Here is a 23,558-nt window from a genome sequence, read left to right as displayed (position 1 = left end):
AAATGGCTAATAGGATATAATGATGAAGTGAGGACAATTTATATCCAAAAGGTCAACTTAACTGTGACATTATAATGTAAAAACACATTCTGGCAATTAATCACAATCATATTAGGAACAGAAGGGAGAGACATTTCGTCAGATACTGAATTGGTTTATTAATTGATTCCTATTTTAAGCTATAAATTATAAATATATGACAGAAGCTCATTGTTAATCCTTAGAGCCCATAGAAATGTATTCATATTTCTTGTTTAGTTTGACCAAAAGCCATACAATCCATCAGATTCCAGCAGGACACACATTAGTTCATCATGTACCATATCTGATCTGCCTCCTTTGACATCTAATTCAGTCTTTTTTTTTTTCTTTTTTAAGATTTTTTGGGGAATATTTTGCCTTTATTTGATAGGACAGTTACTGTAAAACTTGGTGTATAAGTCGCACTTTTTTTCCCTTTTTTTTCATCTAAAAAGTTAGGTGCAGGTTATAGACCGGTGCAACCTATAGACCAAGGTAAATGCTGACATAGGTAATTTGATCCACAAGATGGTGCTACGTTAGGCTGGCCAAACGTCCTCTTTTGCCCGGACATGTCCACTTTTCACGTCCTGTCCGGGGCGTCCGGGGTTTTTTATAAACTGATGAGAATGTCCGGTTTTCCGTGTGTTTGTGTGTGAGTGTGTGTCTTAGAGTGCGGCACGGGCAGCATATTTCTGTCCGAACCCGAACCGACCCCAACATTATTTAATGATCAAAGCGCTGAGTTTGTGTCACACAGTGGTTATAGGCTATTTAACAGGCCGGGCTGCGCCGTGGGTGCTCCGCTGCGGAGAGGGAGACCTCCGTGTTTGAGACGGCAGCAGGAGGCGGGAGGTCCGACGCTTCTAGCAAGAGGAGAGGGAGAAATAAAACAAAATAAGATAAAATAGGAAAAACCTGTCTCCCTCTTTTATTTTATTTTCAGCGTTTAATCAAGGCGGAGGCTGGCGGCTGGAGGTCCGAGACTTCCAGAGAGGGGAGAGGTAGAAGCTGACCGATGTTGTTATACCGTAATTTTATTTCCTGAAGAGGTTGTTTGGAAAATTGCAATCTGAAAAGTAACCAAAGCTGCTTTAGAGGTTATTGTGTTTTGAATGTGTTTCAAATTAAAAATAAAGGGAAACAGTGTAGGAATAACTTGTATAACATTTTCATTAACAAATAGTAATATAAAGCCTTGTTTTCCCTGTTTGAGACCTTAAAAAATAGACTGCGACTTATATGCCAGTGCGACTTATATTCCGAGTTTTACGGTAAGTGTGAAAGGGGGAGAGAGAGAGGATGACATGCAGCAAAGGGCCAAAGGCTGGACTCGAACACAGGTCGCTGCGACAACAGCCTTGTACATGGGGCGTCTGCTCTACCACTAAGCCACCAACGCCCCACATCTAATTCAGTCTTAAGCTTCTTTCTCTTTTAAGATACTCCTGTTGCATCTGACGTGGGTCTAATTTTTATAGCTTTGCCCTGCCTCTTTACCATTGTTATGGCAGGTTGGATAAAATCCCCAGGTTGGTTGAATATATTTGGCAGAGAAAATGAAGGTAAACAAAGTTTTTCCCAGTATACTCAGGTTATAGGCCCACCTCCTTCTTCAACCTTGACCCACTATATTAACTGTAGTTGTGTGTGCACAGTCTCCCTGTTCAATGAGGGATTATAACAAACATTTCAGGAACACTAACTTTGACTCCATATAAAGAGGTTTAAATGGTTAGGAGAAACTGCCCACTTTTTTCTAACCTGCTTTATCTTCTGACTGCTCGTGTTTATTGACCGGTCACACTTTGTTTTAGAGATGTCACCACGTTTCCAGATCTCTTCAATAAACTTTGAGTACAGTGTTCTCATAACCAATAGAAGTGATGACCAAAGCTACATGAATAAGACTAAGTTGCAGTAAAGTGGAATTATTAATTCACTATGTATTTGCATTGCAGCCATTTCTCCTCTGACTGTTCTGCTAGCTATTTTTATAACATTTCAAGCATACACTATTGTCAGGTTAATGTGGCATCACGTGAGGAAGAAAATCACATATTTGACACCTTTATCTGCAGTCTGAATGCAGCCTTTGCCACATCAGGGATAGGGTCAACAGTGGATTTCAGTGGCCATACTCACAAACATTCTGAGGACCCTCTCAGAGCTCTAGCTTGGCCTAAAAACTTCTACCAAGGAGTCCTAGTATAGGAGGACTTGAGGAGAGTTCTGACGACAGCTTAGAGTAATGAGCACAGGAGACAGAAACTTTTACCTTGGTGAGGAGGTGTGGTTTACCCCATTTCACAGCGGTGCCTGGACAGCGTGACGTGTGTGGTTGTGCTGCTGCCGTGGTCCCGCCAGATGCCTCCTGCTGCTGCTGCCATCATTAGTCATTAGTCATACTTCTTCTGTTATTATACACATATGATTATTGTCACACATGTATACTGCCAGGTATTAATACATACTTTCAACATATTGTACCGCAGTAACCAGAACTATAACTATAATATTATTACTTCCATTAATGTTGTTGTAAGATACTGTCATTACCTGCATATCTCTCTCTCGCTCTCTCTCTCTCTCTCTCTCTCTCTCTCCCTGTGTCATACGGATTACTGTTAATTTATCATGTTGATCTGTTCTGTACGACATCTATTGCACGTCTGTCCGTCCTGGAAGAGGGATCCCTCCTCAGTTGCTCTTCCTGAGGTTTCTACCGTTTTTTTTCCCCCGTTAAAGGGGTTTTTTTGGGGAGTTTTTCCTTATCCGCTGTGAGGGTCTTAAGGACAGAGGGATGTCGTATGCTGTAAAGCCCTGTGAGGCAAATTGTGATTTGTGATATTGGGCTTTATAAATAAAATTGATTGATTGATTGATTGATTGATTTCTAGGTATGATGTATTCTTTTAAAAAGATGTGATGTGATTGTCACACACATGCCCTTCTGTGAGCCTTCAAGGTGTGGACACCAAGTGGAAATGAAATGAACTGTGTCACAATATGAGAATGTGAAAGTGCTGTAATTGTTAGTGTGATCACTCTGGTGATGGAAGGTGGTGATGGAAGGTTGAGACAGACAAAGGCCATCACTGCTGCATTTTTCCAGTTGCACATAAATTAGTGGTGAGATAACTTTTTTGTAGCATTATAGCATTGTTACGTTGGTTGGGAGATGTGAGTGCCTCTCTAATGAGATTGTCCATAAACATTATGCCTGCATGATCTTATCTGTACTGTTTCATTAACTCATTGTCATTCAGTGAAGATTTCTCCTACCCCCATCTTACCACCATTTTCTCCTCTGCTTAAAAAAAACATCTTAAGCCTCTGAAAAGTCCTCCTTCCTACTCCTAACAAGGGCTGTGATCAACCAAAGAAAATCTTGGTCGACTGAAATTCTACATACTCTTTGATTGGTCCTTGGGGGAAGAAAACTAAACAGGTTATCACTAGACTAACTAAATCGCCACAGTGTGCTGAGTGTACACCACCTGATAGCACTGTGTGTCCACCAAAGTTGTTTTTTTCCTTTCACAAAGCTCAACAACAGCTCATCCATTGCAAGTTACCTCTGTGTTCAGGCTAAACAGCTAAAGTAAGCCATTCTGCTGCTCCAACAAGGACTCTGATGCGATCCTATTCCTTTCAGACGCTTTGTTATCCAGCCCTGAACTGCAGTGTTGTTTTAGTCGACTTAGTAAAATAAATCCAACACTGAATGTCTTCTATTATCCATGTTCTGATTGAAAATAACAGTGAAAAATGTTGAACTTTGAGGAAAATGCAGTACAGTGGAGAAGGGGCAGAGCAAACACAGCATAAACCAACCATCACAGAGGACAAATAAGCACTGAACAACAACCCCTGGCATTTTTCAGCTGGGAAAAGAAAGGCTTTGTTAGACACAAGACTAGCGATTGTAGGACCAGTGAAAATTTGGTCAAACAAGTACATAACGACCAAACAATTGATCAACCCACCAGTTTACTACAGCCCTACTCCTAACAGTTTGTTATGTTCAGAGTTTTCTTAATGGAATCACCCATTTGTAAATCAATCAGTCATGCTGTGTTGCCTTAAATTTGTGTAGAAAACTTTTTTTTTTCGCATGTCTCCATGGGAAACGGCAAACACATTGATTTATTGATTAATTGAGGACCACGTTTAACAAAACTATCAAAACATCCATTTACAAACTCAGGCATCTTGTGCATTATAATCCAAGTATGATTTATTTAGTTGTATGATCAGTGCTTCCCAAACACCTGATAAAGTTTTTCTTTTAAACGTGGTCCCCAATCAGTCGGTAAATCAATATGTGTACCATTTTCCGTTGAGGCATGCATGAACTCTAGGAAACACAGCACAACTTATTTACAAATGATCATTTTGTGAGTGAAGTATTCCTTATTTTCCCCCTAAGATTCTTTATGAATAACTCTAGTAGGCACTAGTCCGAACTGTAGAGAGAATTCCTGGAAAATGTCATAATTCTAAGAATTTTCTTAGAATTTTGTCACTTGAAGCAACTCTTTATAATAGGAAGCCACATTGGTATTAAAAATAAACTTGTCATTCCATCTTCAGTTGACATTTCCATCCTCAGCAAAGAGATGACTCACACTGTTCCTATGAGCTCCAGATTGTATGATATCTGACAGTGTTAGAGCATCTACAGAAGCCTTTAGTGGCAGGGTGAAAAAAGTGTTTTTTTTTGGGGTTTTTTGAGTAATGTTGACCAATACTAGTTGAACTGCTTTATGTGCAAGTTTATCTCCTACGTACAAGATGTTGTCTGCTATACAATATATTATCTTCTACATTACTCCTACCTGTAGCTTTTACTTTTATGCCTCTGCATAAATATAGCTGTGGCTGTGGGCATTATGTTTTTGGGTTGTCCGTCCGTCCGTACGTCAAATAGCCATTCGTATGTCCATCTGTCCATCTGTCCGTCCCATCCTTTTGAACACGATATCACAAGAAAAAGCCTCAAGGGGATTTTTTCAAATTTGGCACAAATGTCCACTTGACTTGGATTTAAGGATGAACTGATTAGATTTTGGTGCTCAAGGTCAAAGGCCAAGGTTGCTGTGACCTTGCATCCATCTCATTCTTGCGAAAGCGATATCTCAAGAACAGCTAGAGGGATTTGATTTTTGTGTTTATAGGTCAAAGGTCAAGGTCACTGTGACCTTGTCTGTCTCATTTTCGTGACCACCTGAGGGGAATTTCGTCAAATTTTGCACAAAGGTTGACTTGGACTCGACAAAGTGATTAGATTTTGGTGGTCAAGGGTTAAAGGTCAAGGTCGCTGTGACCTTGCATCCATCTCATTCTTGTAAACAATATCTCAAGAACACCTTAAGGGAATTTCTTTAAATTTTACACAAACTTCCACTTGGACAGAAGAATAATCTAGTCATAATTTTGTGTTTGAAGGTCAAAGGTCAAGGTCAGTGCAACCTCACAAAATACATTTTTGGCCCTAGAATTCATATACTAATTATGACAAAATTTAACACAAATGTCTAATAGGACATCAACATAGGTTATTTATTACTTTTGAATAAGTTCTGTTTTATTCTGTGCATTGAATTTAGTTGTATTCATTTACAATGACAATAAAAGGAATTGAATCGAATCGAATATGACTGGGCAAGTTTTTTTGAAATGATGTTTGTGTTCTGCAGCCGTACCCAGAAGACCCAGCAGTGTACAAGCCGCTGTCACAGGAGGAGCTGCAGAGGATAAAGAATGAGAAGAAGCAGAAGCAGAATGAGAAGAAACAGAAGATCACAGAGAACAGAAAACATTTAGCCAGCGTCCGAGTGGTCCAGAGAAACCTGGTGTTTGTAGTGGGGCTGTCTCAGAGGCTGGCTGACCCTGAGGTGAGACAACACACACACACACAGAGTAAAGTAAGCATTCACAGTGTATGCAGCTGTGATGGTAGTAGCTATCTGGAAGAAATACTTTGACGCTGGTCTGATGTTGACTCTCTTAAAAGTGCAGCAATGTTCTATCATGTACTAGAATAAGCATTACATGAATGGGATGTAATTGTGCAGCAGCATTTCAGTCTGCCAACTTCTCCCACACTCAGCAATCCTGGAAAACAACAGCAGCAGCAGTAGCACGGCGTCAGTGCCTGATGGCGTCTGTGATGACGTTTCATGCCATAAATATCTTTGAACCTATTAATCATCATTCCAGCAGTGAAGGGCAGTCTGTCTGAAAGCACCATATCAAATAAGTACAAGGCTCTGGGAACACTTAAATCTGGGTATGTGATTTAGAGCTACTCTCAAACTCTGCATGCAGTTAACACTAAGTTCAACAGGGCACGCACACACACACACACACACACACACACCAAATGATGTCATTCTCTAAACTATTCATTCGTCAGAACAGTTCACCAAAAATATAATAGCACAATGGATTGTCATTGTTTCTTGTAGAGTAGAACAAATGTATTTTTATATTAAAGTGACAGTATTGAAAGGGGACTGGAGACTTTAAGTTCACAGTAAAAACATCAACACTTCTGTCCTGAGATGAGCCAGCTGCTTCAAAATAAAAGCACCAGTGGTTCTGGTTTGAATTTTTTTAATATACTTCATTTAACTTCATTATAAGAGTGTTTTATTTTACTTAATTAGAGGAGATGTCAAAATATCTAGATATGTGCGTGTATTGCGTTATAGCTTAAAGATATCACAATATTATTTTTAAGCCATATCGCCCAGCCCAAGCAACACACACAGACAAACTGTATTTTTCATTTCACTGTCTGCTCAGAATGTCCAGGCTTGTTGTGTTAATACTGCAGTTCAGGGCTCAATAATAAGGATCGCCCAGTTGCCTGTGGCTAGTAAATCTAGCAACTCACTTGCCTGACTGGGCATTGGTAAAAAAGAATTAAACACATTGTTTTTTCTGGAGCTGGTGTTGGAAGTAGCTATGGAGCAAGTCATCTTGCTTCTTCCTCATCTCTTGAGAGTTGCATATGAGCAAGGCTCATACTTTGTACTTGAATAAAGTCAAGTACAAATTGACTCGGGCAAGTAGGCTTCTGACCACTGTCCCGACCAGGCAAGTGACAAAAACATACCGTTGAAGCTTGCAGTTTCTCTCTGCATACCACCTGTTTTCTAACTGTACAAGATAACCTGTGAGCCGAGAGAAAACTCTCTTTGTCTTCTGTATCTCTCTGTCATCCGTGTCTTTCTTTCTTCCTGTTTATGTGTGACTGTCTTTGTGTTTTGGAGGAAGAGGATGGGAGGCTGAGCAGGCAGGACAGCTTCAGTCACACAAAGGCCACACAATAAAATGACCCCCCCCCACCCCCCCTTCCACTGTGTGCTTACTGCCAAGACTGAGCAGAATGTCAAAACTGCCATCCAGCTTAGAGCACTGACACCAACACAAACACTTCCTCTGGGTTCTCAACTGTTAGTCTACATTCAGTTGATAGGAGCAATGTACAAGTGCCTTTTTGTCTCCAGACTTATGCTGTAAGTGTATTTTCCAAAAGAACTGCTCGTTCTTTCTTTCCCAGGACAAGTTTGAGGTTTTATACTTAAACTTTCTGTCATGGGCGAAATACACAGGGCAAGGACTTGGCACGACATGTCCTCTGCAGAATGCACACATCCATTATAATCAACTGAAGCTGCTATACTGACCACAGCTCGCTGCTGATTTTTTTTTCTTTTCTCTGTGCACCCCTTCAACAGGTGAAAACTCCATAGCATTGTGAACCCCCCGATACACTCTGTTTAAAATCAGTGAAATAAATACCTCATTGTACCAGAGGCTGCTGCGACACAGCAGAGGAACTTTGTGGGTGTTTTTACATTTCACATTACAATAAATCAATCAAATCGGTGAATTCTGTAGTTAAAGTGATCCGGTTAATTAATTCAGTGCCAGTTAATATAGCCTACGCTTCTAAACCCTACATAACAAACGACATTATCACTTGGCAGGACTCAATGTGCACACAGTGAAGCTGGCAGCAACCACATGCGGCAAAGACAAAGCCTGTGTAGCAGGTAAAAAAAAGCAAAAAACACTTGGCCCTGCGTAGGTGACACATTGTGTCCATGCCAGGCCCCAAGGAAGTTCACCGGGCTTTGAAGCCAATTTTTATATTGGCCAAACAGTGGAATACATCTGTGGCCCAATAAGGTTTTTTCACTTTTACTAACATGGTGAAAGAGTCTAGAAGAGCCGCACAATTGAATAATTTCATCTCCATTCAAGCTAGTGGAAAACTGACAAAAAAAGCTGGTGGAAGACTCTAGTGCACCTGCTCTATAGCTTGGTTCCACCAAAAACTAGGGATGCACAATCTTGGATTTTTTTGCAGACATCCAATTTGCTGATATGTAACAACTCATTTGACAATAACCGATATATCCACTTTTTTCCCTACCAAATGTTAGTGATTAACAAGTCTCTTCTGTTGTGGAATTAACATCATGTTATGCATGGGTACTCTTACCGTAATGGCCCACCAGCAGATGGAGACATGAAATGCACAACTTTTCATTCCATGTAATATTCATTCATTGTGCAAAATAAGAAAAAGGCATGTTGGATAATTCTATTAGTTCATCTCCAAGTCAATATCGGCCGACACCAATGAAGTACGGATCTTATTGCTCATCCCTACTAAAAACCTTCAGGAAAGTACCTTTAGAACCAAAAGTAACCCCTAGAGACATGTACCTAGACCCTAGATCATTTTCAGTGTTTCTCCTGCAGACAATACTCCTAAATGTGGGCGGGGCTGTTCTCACTCACTGCTCTGTCCAGCTCTTGCTGTATTTCCTCTTCACTGCTGATGCAGAGGAACGTCTGTTACATAACCGTCAAAACCAGCCACAACTTAGCCCTGAGCAAGAGTGACGGTTTTCTGTTGACCAATCAACGGACTGCCGTGTTGCTAGCTCCACCTTGTAGTACCTTTTGAGTGTGCTAGGTACCCCAACAGAGCGGTGACAGAAATGGGAATGGTTCCACTGGTACCATCCACAGCTTTTTGAACCCTACAATGGAAACCAGAACAATAACCGTTCTAGTGTGTACCAAACTGAACTGGACTGCATGGTGGAAACCAGGCTTATGTGCCTCAAAGTGTAGAAGCAATGGCGATAATCTGTGTAATTTTATACATGGCATTTGAAGGTTTTTGGTTTCATGCACCACTGAGCAACTTTCATAGGAATGAACGAGCCTGCCTCCAACATAGTATCCAGTTCTCTTAATACATCCACTGTCTGTGTCTGTCAGTGTTCTGGTGGGATAATATGGCACTATGAGCACTCTAAGATATGACGGAGCTTGACCATTTTGAGCTTTCTAAGTTAACAGTAGGATTTTAAATTCGATTCTGGATTTTACAGGGAGCCAGTGCAGAGAAGCTAAAACAGGAGAAATATGATCTTGTTTCTTAGTTCCTGTTAGTACACGTGCAGCTGCATTCTGAATTAGCTGGAGAGTTTTTTGTTGTCTTTTGTTGTCTGTAAATTGCTATTAATAACCTTAAGGAGGAGAAAGAATAAGAGACAGAATTTTCTGGAGGAGGTGAAATTTGGATGGCCCACCGAAGTGTTGTTTCACATTTGAACTTGGACTGGACTTGCATTTGTATAGTGCCTCTGTAGTCTTCCGACCACTTAAAGCGCTTTTACACTACATGCCACATTCACCCACACTGGGGAGAATTTGAGGTTCAGTATCTTGCACAAGGAAATTTCGACATGCAGGGATAGGACAGTCAATCTTCCATGGACTGCTCTACCCCCTGAGTCACAGCCATTCGAAGAGCAATTTCAAATGATCTGTATTAGAATCATCTGCACAGCAACTGAAAGCTGTGATGCTCCCCTACTTACCATTTCAAATTCTGTTGCTAAAATTAAACAAAATGAAATAAAGACAATGGATGGACCATTAAAGCAATAACCATTTTGATAATGATGCTACATGACGACATTGACTATTTGTCTTCTGCATTTACAGGTTCTAAAGAGGCCGGAGTATTTTGGGAAATTTGGGAAGATTCATAAAGTTGTGATCAACAACAGCACATCATACGCTGGCTCACAGGTGAGGCCCTGCACAGCTAACAGCAGGTCGGAGTCAGCAGTCTGGTCAGAGGAAACTCTGTCAGAGAGCCACATGGATCAGACAAGTTTGTAATGTTAGCTTTGTTTCTGTTGTCTGCCCTTTCATCCCAGGGGCCCAGTGCCAGTGCCTATGTCACATATATTCGCTCTGAAGACGCCCTCAGAGCAATCCAATGTGTCAACAATGTAGTGGTCGATGGCAGAACACTTAAGGTAAGCTCGAGAGATGGAAATAGGGCATTTAGATAAAGGACAGAATGTTCGAATTCATAGTATGTTCAGCTGAGTTGAGTTATTAAGAAGTGTATTTTGTGTTTTCAGGCTTCTTTAGGAACAACAAAATACTGCAGTTACTTTTTAAAGAGCATGCAGTGCCCCAAACCAGACTGCATGTATCTACACGAGCTGGGGGATGAAGCTGCCAGTTTTACTAAAGAGGAGATGCAGGTAAGCTAAGCCAGGGTCATAGTTCAGAAGACACTACAGAACCTAACTCTTTAATCCTCTGCTCAGAGTCATAACTGAACTCACAGATTTATACATACTGCTGGAGTGATTGTTATCGCAGTGATTTTGGATATTTGGACATTTTCTACAGTATCAATGGATCCAGAGGATCATTGTTTGTATGTTTATGGTTAAGTGCAAACAGGAACTACAAGTAGCTAATCCAGTATGATTTTCCATGATGCAAAATTGGGCTACAGTTTATTTATGGCAGTGTAACACGTTGAGTTTACATCAACCAAAGCATGATGGAAGCCCTGATGGGGAAAGGAAAAAACACATTATCCCATATTGCTGGCCGGCTGTCCCAAATACAGACATACACCTTAAAGACGAGACAACCCTGTCTCGCCATTCCAGCATTGTACCTTTTATACAGAACAGTGAGGTGGCATAACGGCATGAAATTCCTGCCTTGAGGAGGCATTGTTAAAGGGGCTGAGATACCCAAACTAATTTAAATTGTCTAAAACTAATGGCATTTCTAGGTAGCTTTATGGCCAGGACACAAGCCACTGCCTGTAAAACGCAAGGACAGGTGCTGTCTGCTACTCCTGTACCTACATATGAGGACGTGGAGGCAGATTACGCCTGATGTTGCTAAGCTATCTTAACTAACACTGAATCATAGCCTTACCAGAAATCTGGCTAGGGTTCAAGCCAGGTGTTTAACCCACATACCACAAGTTTATTTACAGCTCAGTCCCAAATAAAAAACAAATATTTTTCCGCTGTACTGTAGTGCTGTTTATCAGTCTAGATTGTTTTGGTGTGAGTTGCTGAGTGTTGGAGATATCGGCGGTAGACATGCCTGCCTTTTCCAGTATAATGAAACTAGATAGTACTCGGCTTGTGGTTCTCAAAGCGCCAAAAAATACTTTTGAATCTCTACAGCAATGTCTCTTTCCAGAAATCATGACCTGCTTACTAAATATAATCCACAGACTTTGTTGTGAGCAGTTTTATGTAGGAACTATTTTCTTTCTACCAAACTACACCTGCCAACCATATCACAGCGCAGAAGGAAGCGTGCATCTACTGCTAGCTCACCTAGCACTACTAAGCGAGCTAATGTTACAGCTCAGCCAAAGAGGACGCCGGTGATTCTGGTTATGTTATGTTTCTCCAGAGACATAACTCTCTCTCTCGAATCTGTTGTTTTGCTTCCAGGCAGGAAAGCATCAGGAGTATGAGCAGAAATTACTACAAGACCTCTACAAAATGAACCCGACCTTCCTACAGACCTCCACTGTGTCAGGGGACAAGCCAAAGGGCAAAGCCAACTCTTTACAGAGGTATTCTAACTCCAGTGTCTGTGTCTCTGTGTATCAGTCTCTGTGTGTCTTACCTGTTGACACCTTCTTCATGTCCTCTTTGTACTTGTCATGTCCTTTTTATTCTCTTCAAAAGAACTGTTTTGTGTTCTGTTTTTGTTAATTCAGATCTACTGCTGTACTGTTTTAAATTAAAACTATTTAAAATAAATGCAGGATTTGAAGCATTAATCGTTGTAAATGAAGATATTTCTGCTTAGCTTTATGTTAAACTGTTTAGTTCAGTTTTGACTTTGTGTATTCCCTGTGTGTTCTTGTGTCTGTGTGTTGTCACAGGTCTAACAGCTCCAGTAAAGACGGGAGGATGACCAACGGTCTGTCGTCAGACCACAGGAGGAGTCCGCCATTAGACGGCTCAGACTCTGATCACTTGACCCCTGAGGGGCCTGAACCTGACCTTAGCCATGGCCCTGTACCGGCCCTCTCCCCTTTCTCCTCAAACAGTGACCTCACCAGGTGAGATACAACTTTAGAACTCTACATGAGGTAGATTGAAGTCCTTTGACTCTTTGTTTCTTTTCAACTCAGTGTTAGGCTACTGTGGATGTCACTCAATACTTCAAGGAGATTTTTCACATTAAAAGTCTTCCAGCCTGTCTGTTATTGGAAAGCTTTTAATGTAAAGAAGTCTTGAGTTTCATCAACAGAAGCTCAACTTTGATCGGGGAAAATCAAAATGTGGAAAAACTGGCATTAAAATGTGAGTGAAACTGTTCTTAGGACAGTGAGTGTGACATGTCTGTTGATGTTCTGGTGGAATTATTGCTGTTGAAATGTACCATGTGAGAACAGTGTTTATGGCCTACATGTAATTTAGTTTGCCCATTATCAGTGACTGGCCTTTATTTGTTTGTGCTTTACATTATTCATTACCGGCTTTTATATGACAATTTACAGTAACTGTAACATGTATAAACACTGAAACGATCAGATTAGGATAGAACACTCCTCAATTGTCTGGTGGGTAAATATAATTACTCCTTTTCTCTGCTTTTATTTTACAGCCCCAGCATCAAGCTGACAGACATCATCAGCATAGGCAATGGTGAAACCTCACAACTGGTAGGAAACACTTGAATTACAAAAGCAGGAGTATTCAAATGTTTGAGTGAAAGTGTTCTAAGACATTGTTGTACATTCTAATCTAGACGTAGTTTATGCACAAATCCGGCATGTTTGGAATAATCAACCCAGTCACCAGAAAAAATGTTGTATGTTTCTGAAAACCACAGATATATTACATTAGTATGTTTTATGTAGAGAATACAGTTAAACTGTTTGGTTTAAGCAACATTGTGGTTAACATGTGGTTAGGTTTAGGTGCAAAAACCACTTGGTTATGGTCAGAAGAAGGTCATGTTTTGGCTTGAAATATCTAGTTTTCGCAGCATTATTCCAGCTGGAAACACAGTGATGTCTCAGGAGAAAACAACCACTTTTTTTGGTACAATCCCGGGCATTATATGCAGTAATGTCTCAGTGAAAAAAGACCGCTTTTTGTGGCACTACCCTGGCAGGAAATGCAGCGATGTCTCTTTAAAAACAACTTTCTTTTGCGGCACTATTCCATCAGGAAATGCAGTGATGTCATGGTAGAAAATTTGCTCCTCATGGTCTTGAAAAGTGGTCTGCAGCTTGACAGTCATGTCCCTAAGATGTCATCCCATATACCACCACCCCCACCTCCCAATGACATTATTAGCACATATAATACATCGCTTAAGAAACATTGATATGAGTCATATGTAACACACAAATATCTGTGATTTGCAGAAACATACAGTGCCAACATTTTCTTTTGGTGATGGGCTGAATTTCTACATTGTGTTTTGTCTGCATTTTTTCTATGTTCTGTTCATACATATGTGTTGTAATTAAACTACCACCAGGCTGAACAAAGGATGAAGTAAGTAAGATGCTGTCCTCTCTAATGTCCTCCAGCTCCCTAGCAGTGACTCTCCATCGCCCCCTCCTGGCCTTACTAAACCCAGCCTGGTGGTTCCCATCAGTGTCACAGGACACATGGCTTGCTCCCCATTTGAAGTAGCTGCTGCAGAGTCCCAGTCGCTGTTCTCAGACAACAGTAACTTCAGGCATCCAAACCCACTCCCCAGTGGACAGAGCGGCTTCCCAAGTTCTCCACACAGCAACGCTGACTGGCCCACTGCACCAGAGCCACAGAGCCTCTTCACCTCAGGTGGGTCTGACAGAGAAATGATCAGCCTGTTGTGTGAAAAGAAACTATAAGAGCAGCAGTTGGTTAATCTTTTATGCTTTATAATAGAAGGGTGTAATAGTTCTTCACAAAGTCTCAGATTGCCCTTAGAAATTTCACAACATAAAGTGTAACAGTACAGAAGAAAATCTAGCCTAAAATCTCAATGTACTTTGAAGTACTCCACTGCATGTCTTTTGAGTATCACACCATAAAGGCTTGAGCTGATGTCAGTTACACTAGAGTAGATGATCCACAGGTAAATATACTCAAGGTGTTTTTAAAAAGTTGGAATGAAGGCAAATCCAGATGTACTAATAATTGATTCTTCCTTCTTGTAAAATGTAGGAAATAGTTTTCCAGTACCAAAAGAATAGAATCTCTGAAATGATAAAACTCAACTAAAGAAAGATAAAAATGCCTAGATGTCCTCAAAAGAGTTATGCCTCCCGTACACAAGAAGATTTTTAAAAGAGTTTTGAAAGTCTGAATCCTCTCACATCTAAGGACAATGTGAGTTAAGTCACAGACTTAAATTTTGCAAAGACCGAGGATCTTGCGGGGTCACTTTTTGAAGATTACAACTAGATTCCTTTTGTGATTAGTTCCTTTGTGGAAAATATTACACCAAACTGCCTTTAAGAAATATGAAATTAGTGTCGAGCAAGCTACTTAGAAACTGTAGTGAACTAAGCTACCAATTGCTCCACATCAAAATAAAGTTTTACTCCACTGAAGCCATCCCCAGAGAAATGCAACAAGCTACAAGAAAATGGCAAGAGTAACTTGCTGCTTCCAAAGCTATTTTTATTTTTTGACTTCAATGTCAAATCAGTGTTACCGCAGGAAAACACATAGGCAGGCAAAAAAATGTTCAGTTGGACTGCGTACTATAAAATAACAGACAGAAATTAAAACTTACTTCTTTTCTTTCTTTGAAGACTTTGTGACATTTGAACATGTCCTCCAATAACATGACATCATCAGTCAGCCTATTGCTCTCTCTCTGTTTCTCTCTTCCTCTTCCTGCTTAATGCATTTCTCTGTCTTGGCCTCTTGCAGTAGGCTATCTGGCTACATCACTAATTCAAAAACAGAATTCCAAAATAGATTTTCAGTCAGTTAAACTATAACATATAAAAGACAGTCATATAAACAATAAAAATAACTGACCTCAATTCAGACTTTTCTTTTTGGAACATTAGAACATGAACATCTCTTTCTTCTTATTACTGCTCTCTGTCTCTTTAGCTCTTTTCTTAGCCCTTGTGTCTATTTTTCTAGTATGCACTGCAATTTCACTAAATATATACAAGCCCTTTTTAGATAGGAATTGTGCAAATTTGCAGGAAAGCCCAATCAGTCTTTTTTCAGCATTGGTAGTATAAAAACAAAATTGGGGAGTGCGGCAAATTGCCGCCTACCTACTTTTGTTTATACAGAATGTGCCTTTTTCGAGGCAATGGGGGGCGTGAGCAAGTAAGAAAATGTGTAGCTCAGCGTGTGATGTAACCAGTGACGTGGGAGGGAAGCCGCGGCTGGTCAGTCCTTTGGCGATTCTCTTGTAAGACGGCCCGTTCTTCACCGTTCCTTTCATCTGACAGTTAATGGCCTCTTTGTTTGCGAGGGCAAGGAGAGCGCGCAATTCCATGTCTCCCCAGTTGCTCATCTTTATAGTGTGTCAGGTTTGCGTTTCCCTCTTGCTACTAGCTGCTCGCTAATTCCTGCTATCAGCTGTTTCCTGTTTATCCATCGCCAGTGGATCGCACGTGCGGCGTCATCAACAGCTCCTCACACAAGTCTTCAACAGCCCCTCCCATTGCGGAAGGCCGCCTCGGTCTGTTTAAATTAAAAGGGTTCCTCCAATATGACTACCCTACGAGGCAGAAAATTAGGCACCTCGGATCAACTCGCCAATCCGGCTCTGTCTGTCTAACATTCGCGGAAAATCTGGCAGTGTAAAAGGGGCTACAGTCTATAAGCAAGACACGTGAGAGATGCCTCATGAAGTGCAATGTAGCCAGTCAGAGGCAGAGTAGGGTGGATATTGCCAAGAAAAGCCAATAGCAAAGCAGCAAGCAGAATAAACTAAAGGATTGGTATGTGATGTCATGCGGAAGTGTTTCCCTTGTCTACATGTCTCGATGTAGAGCTGGTGTCAGTCACATTACTTATCCTCAGTTTTATTATTCTTTCTTTTACGGAGACCTCTGTAGAAAAAACGTTTTGTGGACGCTACTACCCTACTCGGTAAATTAATTAACTTCATTACTACTTCTGTTGGACTTAGAAAGTTGTGACTTTACCGCCACGGTACTGAGAAGTGTAATTCAGTTAGTAATGTCACTACTTGTAGAGACGCTATTGCCCAACTCTGTATGAAATATTAACAATTCCTCGTGTCTGTAAAAACACATAACTCTAGAAACACAAGATAAAAACATCATATGTCGACAGCATTGTTGTTACTTTGGCATCAATATAATCTTCATCTTCATCTTCTAACCGCTTTATCCTCTTGAGGGTCGCGGGGGGGCTGGAGCCTATCCCAGCTGACATCGGGCGAGAGGCAGGGTACACCCTGGACAGGTCGCCAGACTATCGCAGGGCTGACACATAGAGACAAACAACCATTCACGCTCACATTCACACCTATGGACAATTTAGAGTTACCAATTAACCTAGTCCCCAATCTGCATGTCTTTGGACTGTGGGAGGAAGCCGGAGTGCCCGGAGAGAACCCACGCTGACACGGGGAGAACATGCAAACTCCGCACAGAAGGGCTCCCACGCCCGGGATCGAAGCGGCAACCCTCTTGCTGTGAGGCGAGAGTGCTAACCACCACACCACCGTGCCGCCCATCAATATAATCTACAAAGATAAACTGTATATGTTAACAAACGTGACATTTTGTAATCTGTAGCCTCAACTCTCTACCAGCCTCTGTTAGTTAGTGGTACTATTATAGTGAGAGGAGATGGTGAGAAGGAGAGGCCAACCGTTTCAGAAATTAACATTTCTCAGTGAAATAAGTGCTGGCTGGTGGATCAGATAAACGCCAATATAAGCACTGAGTCGTTCACTCCACAACTCCACTTGTTTCTCCTCCTTTTCCAAGGAAAACAATCAAGACTTGCCCACGTTCTTGTGCCTCCCCTGAGTCCCCTCCATGTTACTGGCTTGCTGCCTCTTGTTTGTTGGTGGAGAGAGCACAGCTATTCTTTGCTATTTGGATGAGCCAAGACTAAAAGCTTAGGATAATATTAAACATGTTTGATTGTATTGGAATGTTGAGATGAGAAAAAGACAGACTCAAGACAGCTCAGACTGAGTTTTATGACAACCTTACACCAAATCATCGAGATCAGAGGAGCGTCCACCAACTGAGCTAAAACTCTCATGATTTTATTCTGACACTGGAACTTTGTCTACGATGGTGAAATCACTTGAAAAGTCCTTTGGTGTAAGGTTGGCAGTAGTGTCAGAGTATTCTCAACATGTCATTTGGCCTCAAGTCAAAGTAGAAACATCTGCACACAAACTGATTTAGATTTTTATAGTATAAGAACATTTAAAAAACAAACAAACCTGTAAGCCTGTCAGCCTTTTCCCTAGTTTAGACCTCCAACAGTTCAGTGACATTTAATGTTTTTTATGGGGAGTCGCCTGCTGTAAAGTTCTTGGAGACCAGCTGTCGGGTGCAGTTCCTGGAGTCTTGGTGTTGCTGTGAAGTTGGCAATCACAGATGGAGATGCTGCACAGACGTGCTGGGCAGATGGAGAAACTGATTCTTCAAGAAATAGTTTCAGCTTCCAGTCTTTAGTTTACCTGAATTTAAAAATGGAAATGCAGCTTACTGTCCAGCTGTATCGACATTTAGCCAACCAGTTTACAAAGACATACTAATGCCAGTGCAGTTATCTTCTGGGTATTTGTGTAGAAATAAGGACTAAGGCTAGCAGTAGAATCAAATCTGTAAATTAACTGGAATTAGTTTTGGTCATCTCATCGTGAAATACTATGAAAATAGACTGGAACAAAATATACAATGTTTTAATGTATATATGTCTATTATAATATAGTGTTGGTCTGATGGACCAACCTCCTCCTCCTCCAAGTGTGACTTCTGTCTGTAGCTGGCCATTTGTCCAGCAGCCAGTGTAGGAGGAGCCTTCTAAATGAAGACGTTCAGTGTATAAATGCTGAATTGTTCAGCAGTCACCTGTTGAAAGCTTGACTTGTTCTGTGTGAAGCCTGCTCACAGTTCATCTCCTGTGTGTGTGCAGATACCATGCCGGTGTCGTCGTCCACAGACTGGCAGGCGGCGTTCGGCTTCGGCTCGTCCAAACAGCAGCAGGAGGACGACTTGGGCTTCGACCCTTTTGACATCACTCGCAGGGCTCTGGCTGACCTCATAGAGAAGGAGCTCTCTGTTGAAGACAGCCGCGGCTCCTCCCGATCACCCGGCTCATTCTCCCACAGAACCCATGGACCCCTGCTAAACAAAGGCCTCGGGCCCCCAGGAAGGCTCCCACTCCCCAACCACCTCTCACCCTCTCACCATTTCTCCCAGCATCAGCACCCTCACAGGGGAGACTTCAGCTCCTTCAGCTTCCCCCCTCACCCTTCATCATCATCATCATCATCATCTTCATCCTCCTGCTCCTCTTCCTCCTCGTCCTCCTCCTCTTCCTCAGCATCTTGTGGGTCCTGGATGGGTTCCACCTCCTCACGCAGTAACTTTGTGCATTTGAACCACACGGTCAGTCTGACAGCCTCCAAGTCACACAGCGGCTTCTTGGACTTGACAGTGCTGCCAGGACATCACAGTACTGGGCTGGGAGGAATCCCCATCACAGGTAAGACTGGATCAAGGTCAGAGATCTGACCTGTACATATATAAAGATGTCTAACTTCATGTGTATTACTGACAGGGGTGTGGACTCAAGTCACATGACTTGGACTGGAGTCAGACTCAGCCACAAATTTGATGACCTTGCACTTGACAATATCAAACACGACTTTCAACTTGACTTGGACTTTTACATCAGTGACTCCTGACCACACTTGGATGTGAGCCTTTTGAATTAAGAGCTAACCCAAAGATTAAAAAGTATGTTATTGAGAAAAGATTGCCACAAATCAATTTCTTTCTTCCATTTCCTGGATAATTTAGCATTAGCACTATTCATTCCCACCATGTTGACACTAAAGTCCCCAGATCCACTGTTTGGACCAAAGTGACAGCATCCAGTCATCTTGCAGGAGAGAACCATTAAGAACTAATGTTACATTACTGAGCACCAGTTGGAAAGAATTATTTTAAAGATGGTTTCGTCAGCGTACCGAAACTGATCGCAGTATGCAAAATGTGCGAGTCAAAAATGACAGACAGAGATGCAGCAATGTCAGAAAACTTGTTTTAAGAAATAAAAACAAAATTTAAAGCATTCATGGTTTTTTTAAATTTAACACGTCAGTATTCTGTCGTCAATAGAACTGCAATGATTAGTCGATTGATTTATATGTTGATTGACAAAAAAATGAATTGGCAGCTATTTTGACAATTAAATAATTGTTGTAGTAATTGTTTAAGCAAAAAAACCCAAAACATTTGCTGTAGGGCTGGGTTAAAATGATCTGTTCGTCCGATTCAAATGGATCTACATTTGAATGATTTGGTTTTTCAGTAGTAATACTGACAAGCTCCGAAGTTACTGGTTCTGTTATCTGTAACTGTTTTTAAGATTTTGGTGTAATTTATCATCATGCTGCTGCAGCCTCTCCTCCTGATGCTTCTGCGTCAGAGCTGATTCTCCACATAAACACAGACACACAAACATGGAGTGAATAGCAGAGAGGCTGCACCTGGGACAGTAAAGTTAAGATTACTTGAGTTGACTATGTTTGTTAGTGTAAGGGTAATAAAACCTTCGCCAGGAAAAAGCCAATAGTTTTATCGGTACACCTGTTCAGCATTTGAAATTCAGAGTTGTGGACTTGACACTTGACTTGACACTTGTCAGTCTTGACTTGGGACTTGACTTAGGACTTGAACGCAAATACTTGAGACTTACTTGTGACTTGGGAAACAATGACCTGATTCCACATCTGTGTTAATGATGGCAGTGGTTTAGTGTCATTTATTTATTTCTAATCATAGTAGTATAGTATAGTATAGTATAATAGTAGTTATATGTGAGCAATCATTGAAAGCTGACATAAACAGAAGTCGGGGTTGAAATTTTAAGGGTGAAAACAGATGGACAAATAAACTTTTGAAATTGATTTTGGTTTTGAAACGAGTGTGGACAGTGTGCATGTAATTAGAGTCAGGAGCACAGAATGCAGGGCTTTTTATTCAGTCTCTGCAGAACAAGTAAATCACTGGGAGCTTCAAGAAACAGCTAGTACATGACGTCATTTTAGTGCACTGCATTGTGGGTAAACTTATGCTAATTTATTGACCACTTGGTGGCAGTATATCATTTGCTGTAGCATTATTGTAACACAACAGACAGGCTTTGCACATGTACATATGGAAACAACAGCCTGATAACCACCACCGCTGTTATTTCAATTAGTGTCTGAGCATCTTTACATCATGAAACACAGGCCCAGTGTCATCTCCGCTAGTTTATGTTTAACCTTCATTCAACACCTGCTCCAGGAGCAAATCACCCTCCTAAGAGCACTTCAAGTACTGAAGTAATCTGGCTGTAAATGGCATCACAAGTAATGATTTTGCTTCAGGCACATGTTTACAAGTGTGGAAGTGTTTGTGATGAGAAAGGAGATGGAAAAGTCTTGAAGGGATGGAGGAGCAGCAGCTACAGGGAGGAGACTGACCCACAATCCATTTGTAAGCTGCACTCCTTTAGAGAGAGAGATACCCATAAATCATCCCTCATCGCAGTCCAGGCACATCGGATTCTGCACTGAGTCCTCTCTGGACTTAAAGGGAAATGTCAAATGCTGTTTGACCAAACAATGACGCAACATTAAAGGCATGGATAAATATATAATGCCTTATCTATGACTGCAGTTTATTGTTGGTTTGATTATATTTGTCTTTGACCATTATATCTCAAAAAAGTGGTAATTTCTTACATTCATGGACTTCACATAAACCTTTTATGATAGTGGTAAAAGCATCTTCTCTCTACCCTTTTAATCAGTTTTTATCTTGGCACCTAATTTTTGGTTTAGTTTTAGTCATAGGGCCCTGTTTTCACTGTGGCACAATGACCAGCACAATTTGATATTTCCCTGCCCTTGAAATGGTCTGTGGTATTTTGGTGTCCAGCACAGACCGCATGGTACACAGTTGGGAGGTAAGGCACAAACAGGCGGGAGGTTCATTGAATTGAGGCAGCACAAAGAGAGCCGCTGGTGTTTTGGTTGAAAGTGCGTCTCAGAATCACGTCTGTTTCTGGCACGATGGTTTTTAGCTCCCATTCTGATGATTTTGTCAACAAGAGCAAACAAAGTATTTTGAGCAAACACACAGCAATGACGGAATTATACCTTAAAACATAACGATAACACATCAACAATCTCCATCAGCCACTGAAACTGTGAGATGCATTCATGAGATCAATATCAGACCTTTGACTTGCTTGACAAAATTTTGAATGTGGCTGGCAAATCTGAAGTTTGTCTTGGTGGAAAAGATGACGAGTAAGAGAATATACCATACGTCTATTTATAATGACTTGAATTCAAGCACAGAGTTCTCCTTTGCAATTTTTAGTGCTCACCTGTTTTAGTTGAAAAATGAAAAAGGAAGATTCACCTGGGGTAGGCAGTTTTATTTTGGGCCAAAATTCCATGGTAATCTTTGTGTAATTTAAGTGAACTGAGAGAAAACTAGGCTTCTGCACCTCCTCTCGGGCTTTAGAAAATCTAGTCCATGATAGGAGACTTTTGCTAATAACAGGTCATGCTCACCAGTTCCTATCTTAATAATATTTTGCAAGTCATGTGTGGTGCTTCATGGTTGCAAATGTGACCAAATAGTCGCAGTCTGGAGCCCTGCAGATACACAAACACGCCTTGACTGCTCACACTAGTGTTGAACTTGCTAAAAGTTCAACTGTTACTGTGGCTAAACGTGAGGATTTTTTCACTGTGAGCTGTAAATAAACTAAGAGTCCATATCCTAATAACAATTGCAAGTCACACTGGTGCTCCATAGTTGCAAAATGCAAGTAATAGTTTTCTGGAGCCCTGCAGATACCAAAACACATGTCTCACCTGCTTACACTGTCGCCCAGGAACGAGTGATCCGGAGTGTGTTACTTATCATGTTTGTGAGTCTTTTGTGTGTGTGCGTGCTAATGCTAGTGAATGTGTGTCTGTGTTTGTTTGTGAGAGGTAGAGAGTGAGGGAACCGAAATGCTAAAGTGAGTCTCATGCTGGTTGTTTTAAACATGTATGGTCAATGTTCACCATGTAGGCACTTAATACAGTCTACACGGTACAAGCTGCAACATACCAAATATCATCAGTATATCTGCCACCTCTAGGGCTTTTCGAGATTTCTGCCTGCCCCAGCTTTAATCAGGTACTTTCAATAGTGTCTGTGATAGAAAGTCTGCTTGTTTCCATGTCAAGTGGGTATGCCTGTTTCTGTGGTAGTAGGTCATTTGTAACAAAATATCATCTCCTTTAGTGCCACTTGAGTTCCATTTTAGTTTTGCTGTGAAAACAAATCACTGCTCTGCAGCTTACTGACAAAATTCACCACAAAAGCAAGCATTTGTGGTCAGAATCATCACAATAAAATGTTCTGTAGTCATTGTAATGTACGCCCTCTGGTATTATACCCAAACTCCTCCCTGTGAGACACAACCCCAACAGAACATTCCTCCCTCCCTGTTGTAGATCTGAAGTTTTTCTCAATCTGCACTCCTGACTGTTGTGTTCTCATGGACTTGTGAAACGTCATCAGTCACAAGTTAAGTACTGTCAAGTACAATCAAATCCACATCAAGCCAAGGATGTAGTCCAAATGCCTGTAGTCCAAGTCCAAGTATCCCCTTCATATCAACCAGAAGACGGTATGGTGTCGCCCATGCAGGTCTTTGACCAGTGTCACTGATGCAATCTCCTGAAACCTGGCTGAGCTGGTGATATCAGCAGCAGAGCTGTGGTGCCAATAGCAAATTAAGCTCACCATGTTTCCAGTTTTTTGCAAATTTGGACCTCTGAGTTCAACTTGCCAATTGATTTTCTTGCCAAGGATGTGAGTTCAAACTAGCGTATTCGTAGGGCAGTTATTAACACCAACAAGATGTGCTTGGAATACCGGTTCTTGTACTTTCCTG

General features: G+C 41.2%; 1 protein-coding gene across 2 annotated transcripts in view; it reads left to right on the top strand.

The window, feature by feature from the left end:
• cnot4b (CCR4-NOT transcription complex, subunit 4b) overlaps positions 1 to 23,558 on the top strand; it is a 49,017-nt gene that overhangs the window by 9,389 nt on the left and 16,070 nt on the right. For both annotated transcript variants that reach the window (XM_049567075.1, XM_049567074.1), the window contains exons 3-11: positions 5,724 to 5,921; positions 10,066 to 10,152; positions 10,284 to 10,385; positions 10,494 to 10,619; positions 11,850 to 11,974; positions 12,290 to 12,469; positions 13,018 to 13,075; positions 13,955 to 14,210; positions 18,516 to 19,088. In XM_049567075.1, the coding sequence (XP_049423032.1) occupies positions 5,724 to 5,921; positions 10,066 to 10,152; positions 10,284 to 10,385; positions 10,494 to 10,619; positions 11,850 to 11,974; positions 12,290 to 12,469; positions 13,018 to 13,075; positions 13,955 to 14,210; positions 18,516 to 19,088 (1,705 nt within the window). The remainder of the gene's footprint in view (positions 1 to 5,723; positions 5,922 to 10,065; positions 10,153 to 10,283; positions 10,386 to 10,493; positions 10,620 to 11,849; positions 11,975 to 12,289; positions 12,470 to 13,017; positions 13,076 to 13,954; positions 14,211 to 18,515; positions 19,089 to 23,558) is intronic.

This window comes from Epinephelus fuscoguttatus, linkage group LG22, assembly GCF_011397635.1.
Source record: "Epinephelus fuscoguttatus linkage group LG22, E.fuscoguttatus.final_Chr_v1".
Taxonomy (NCBI): domain Eukaryota; kingdom Metazoa; phylum Chordata; class Actinopteri; order Perciformes; family Serranidae; genus Epinephelus; species Epinephelus fuscoguttatus.
The sequence above is the reverse complement of the archived record's forward strand: the minus strand, read 5'-3'. Positions and strand labels throughout refer to the sequence as shown.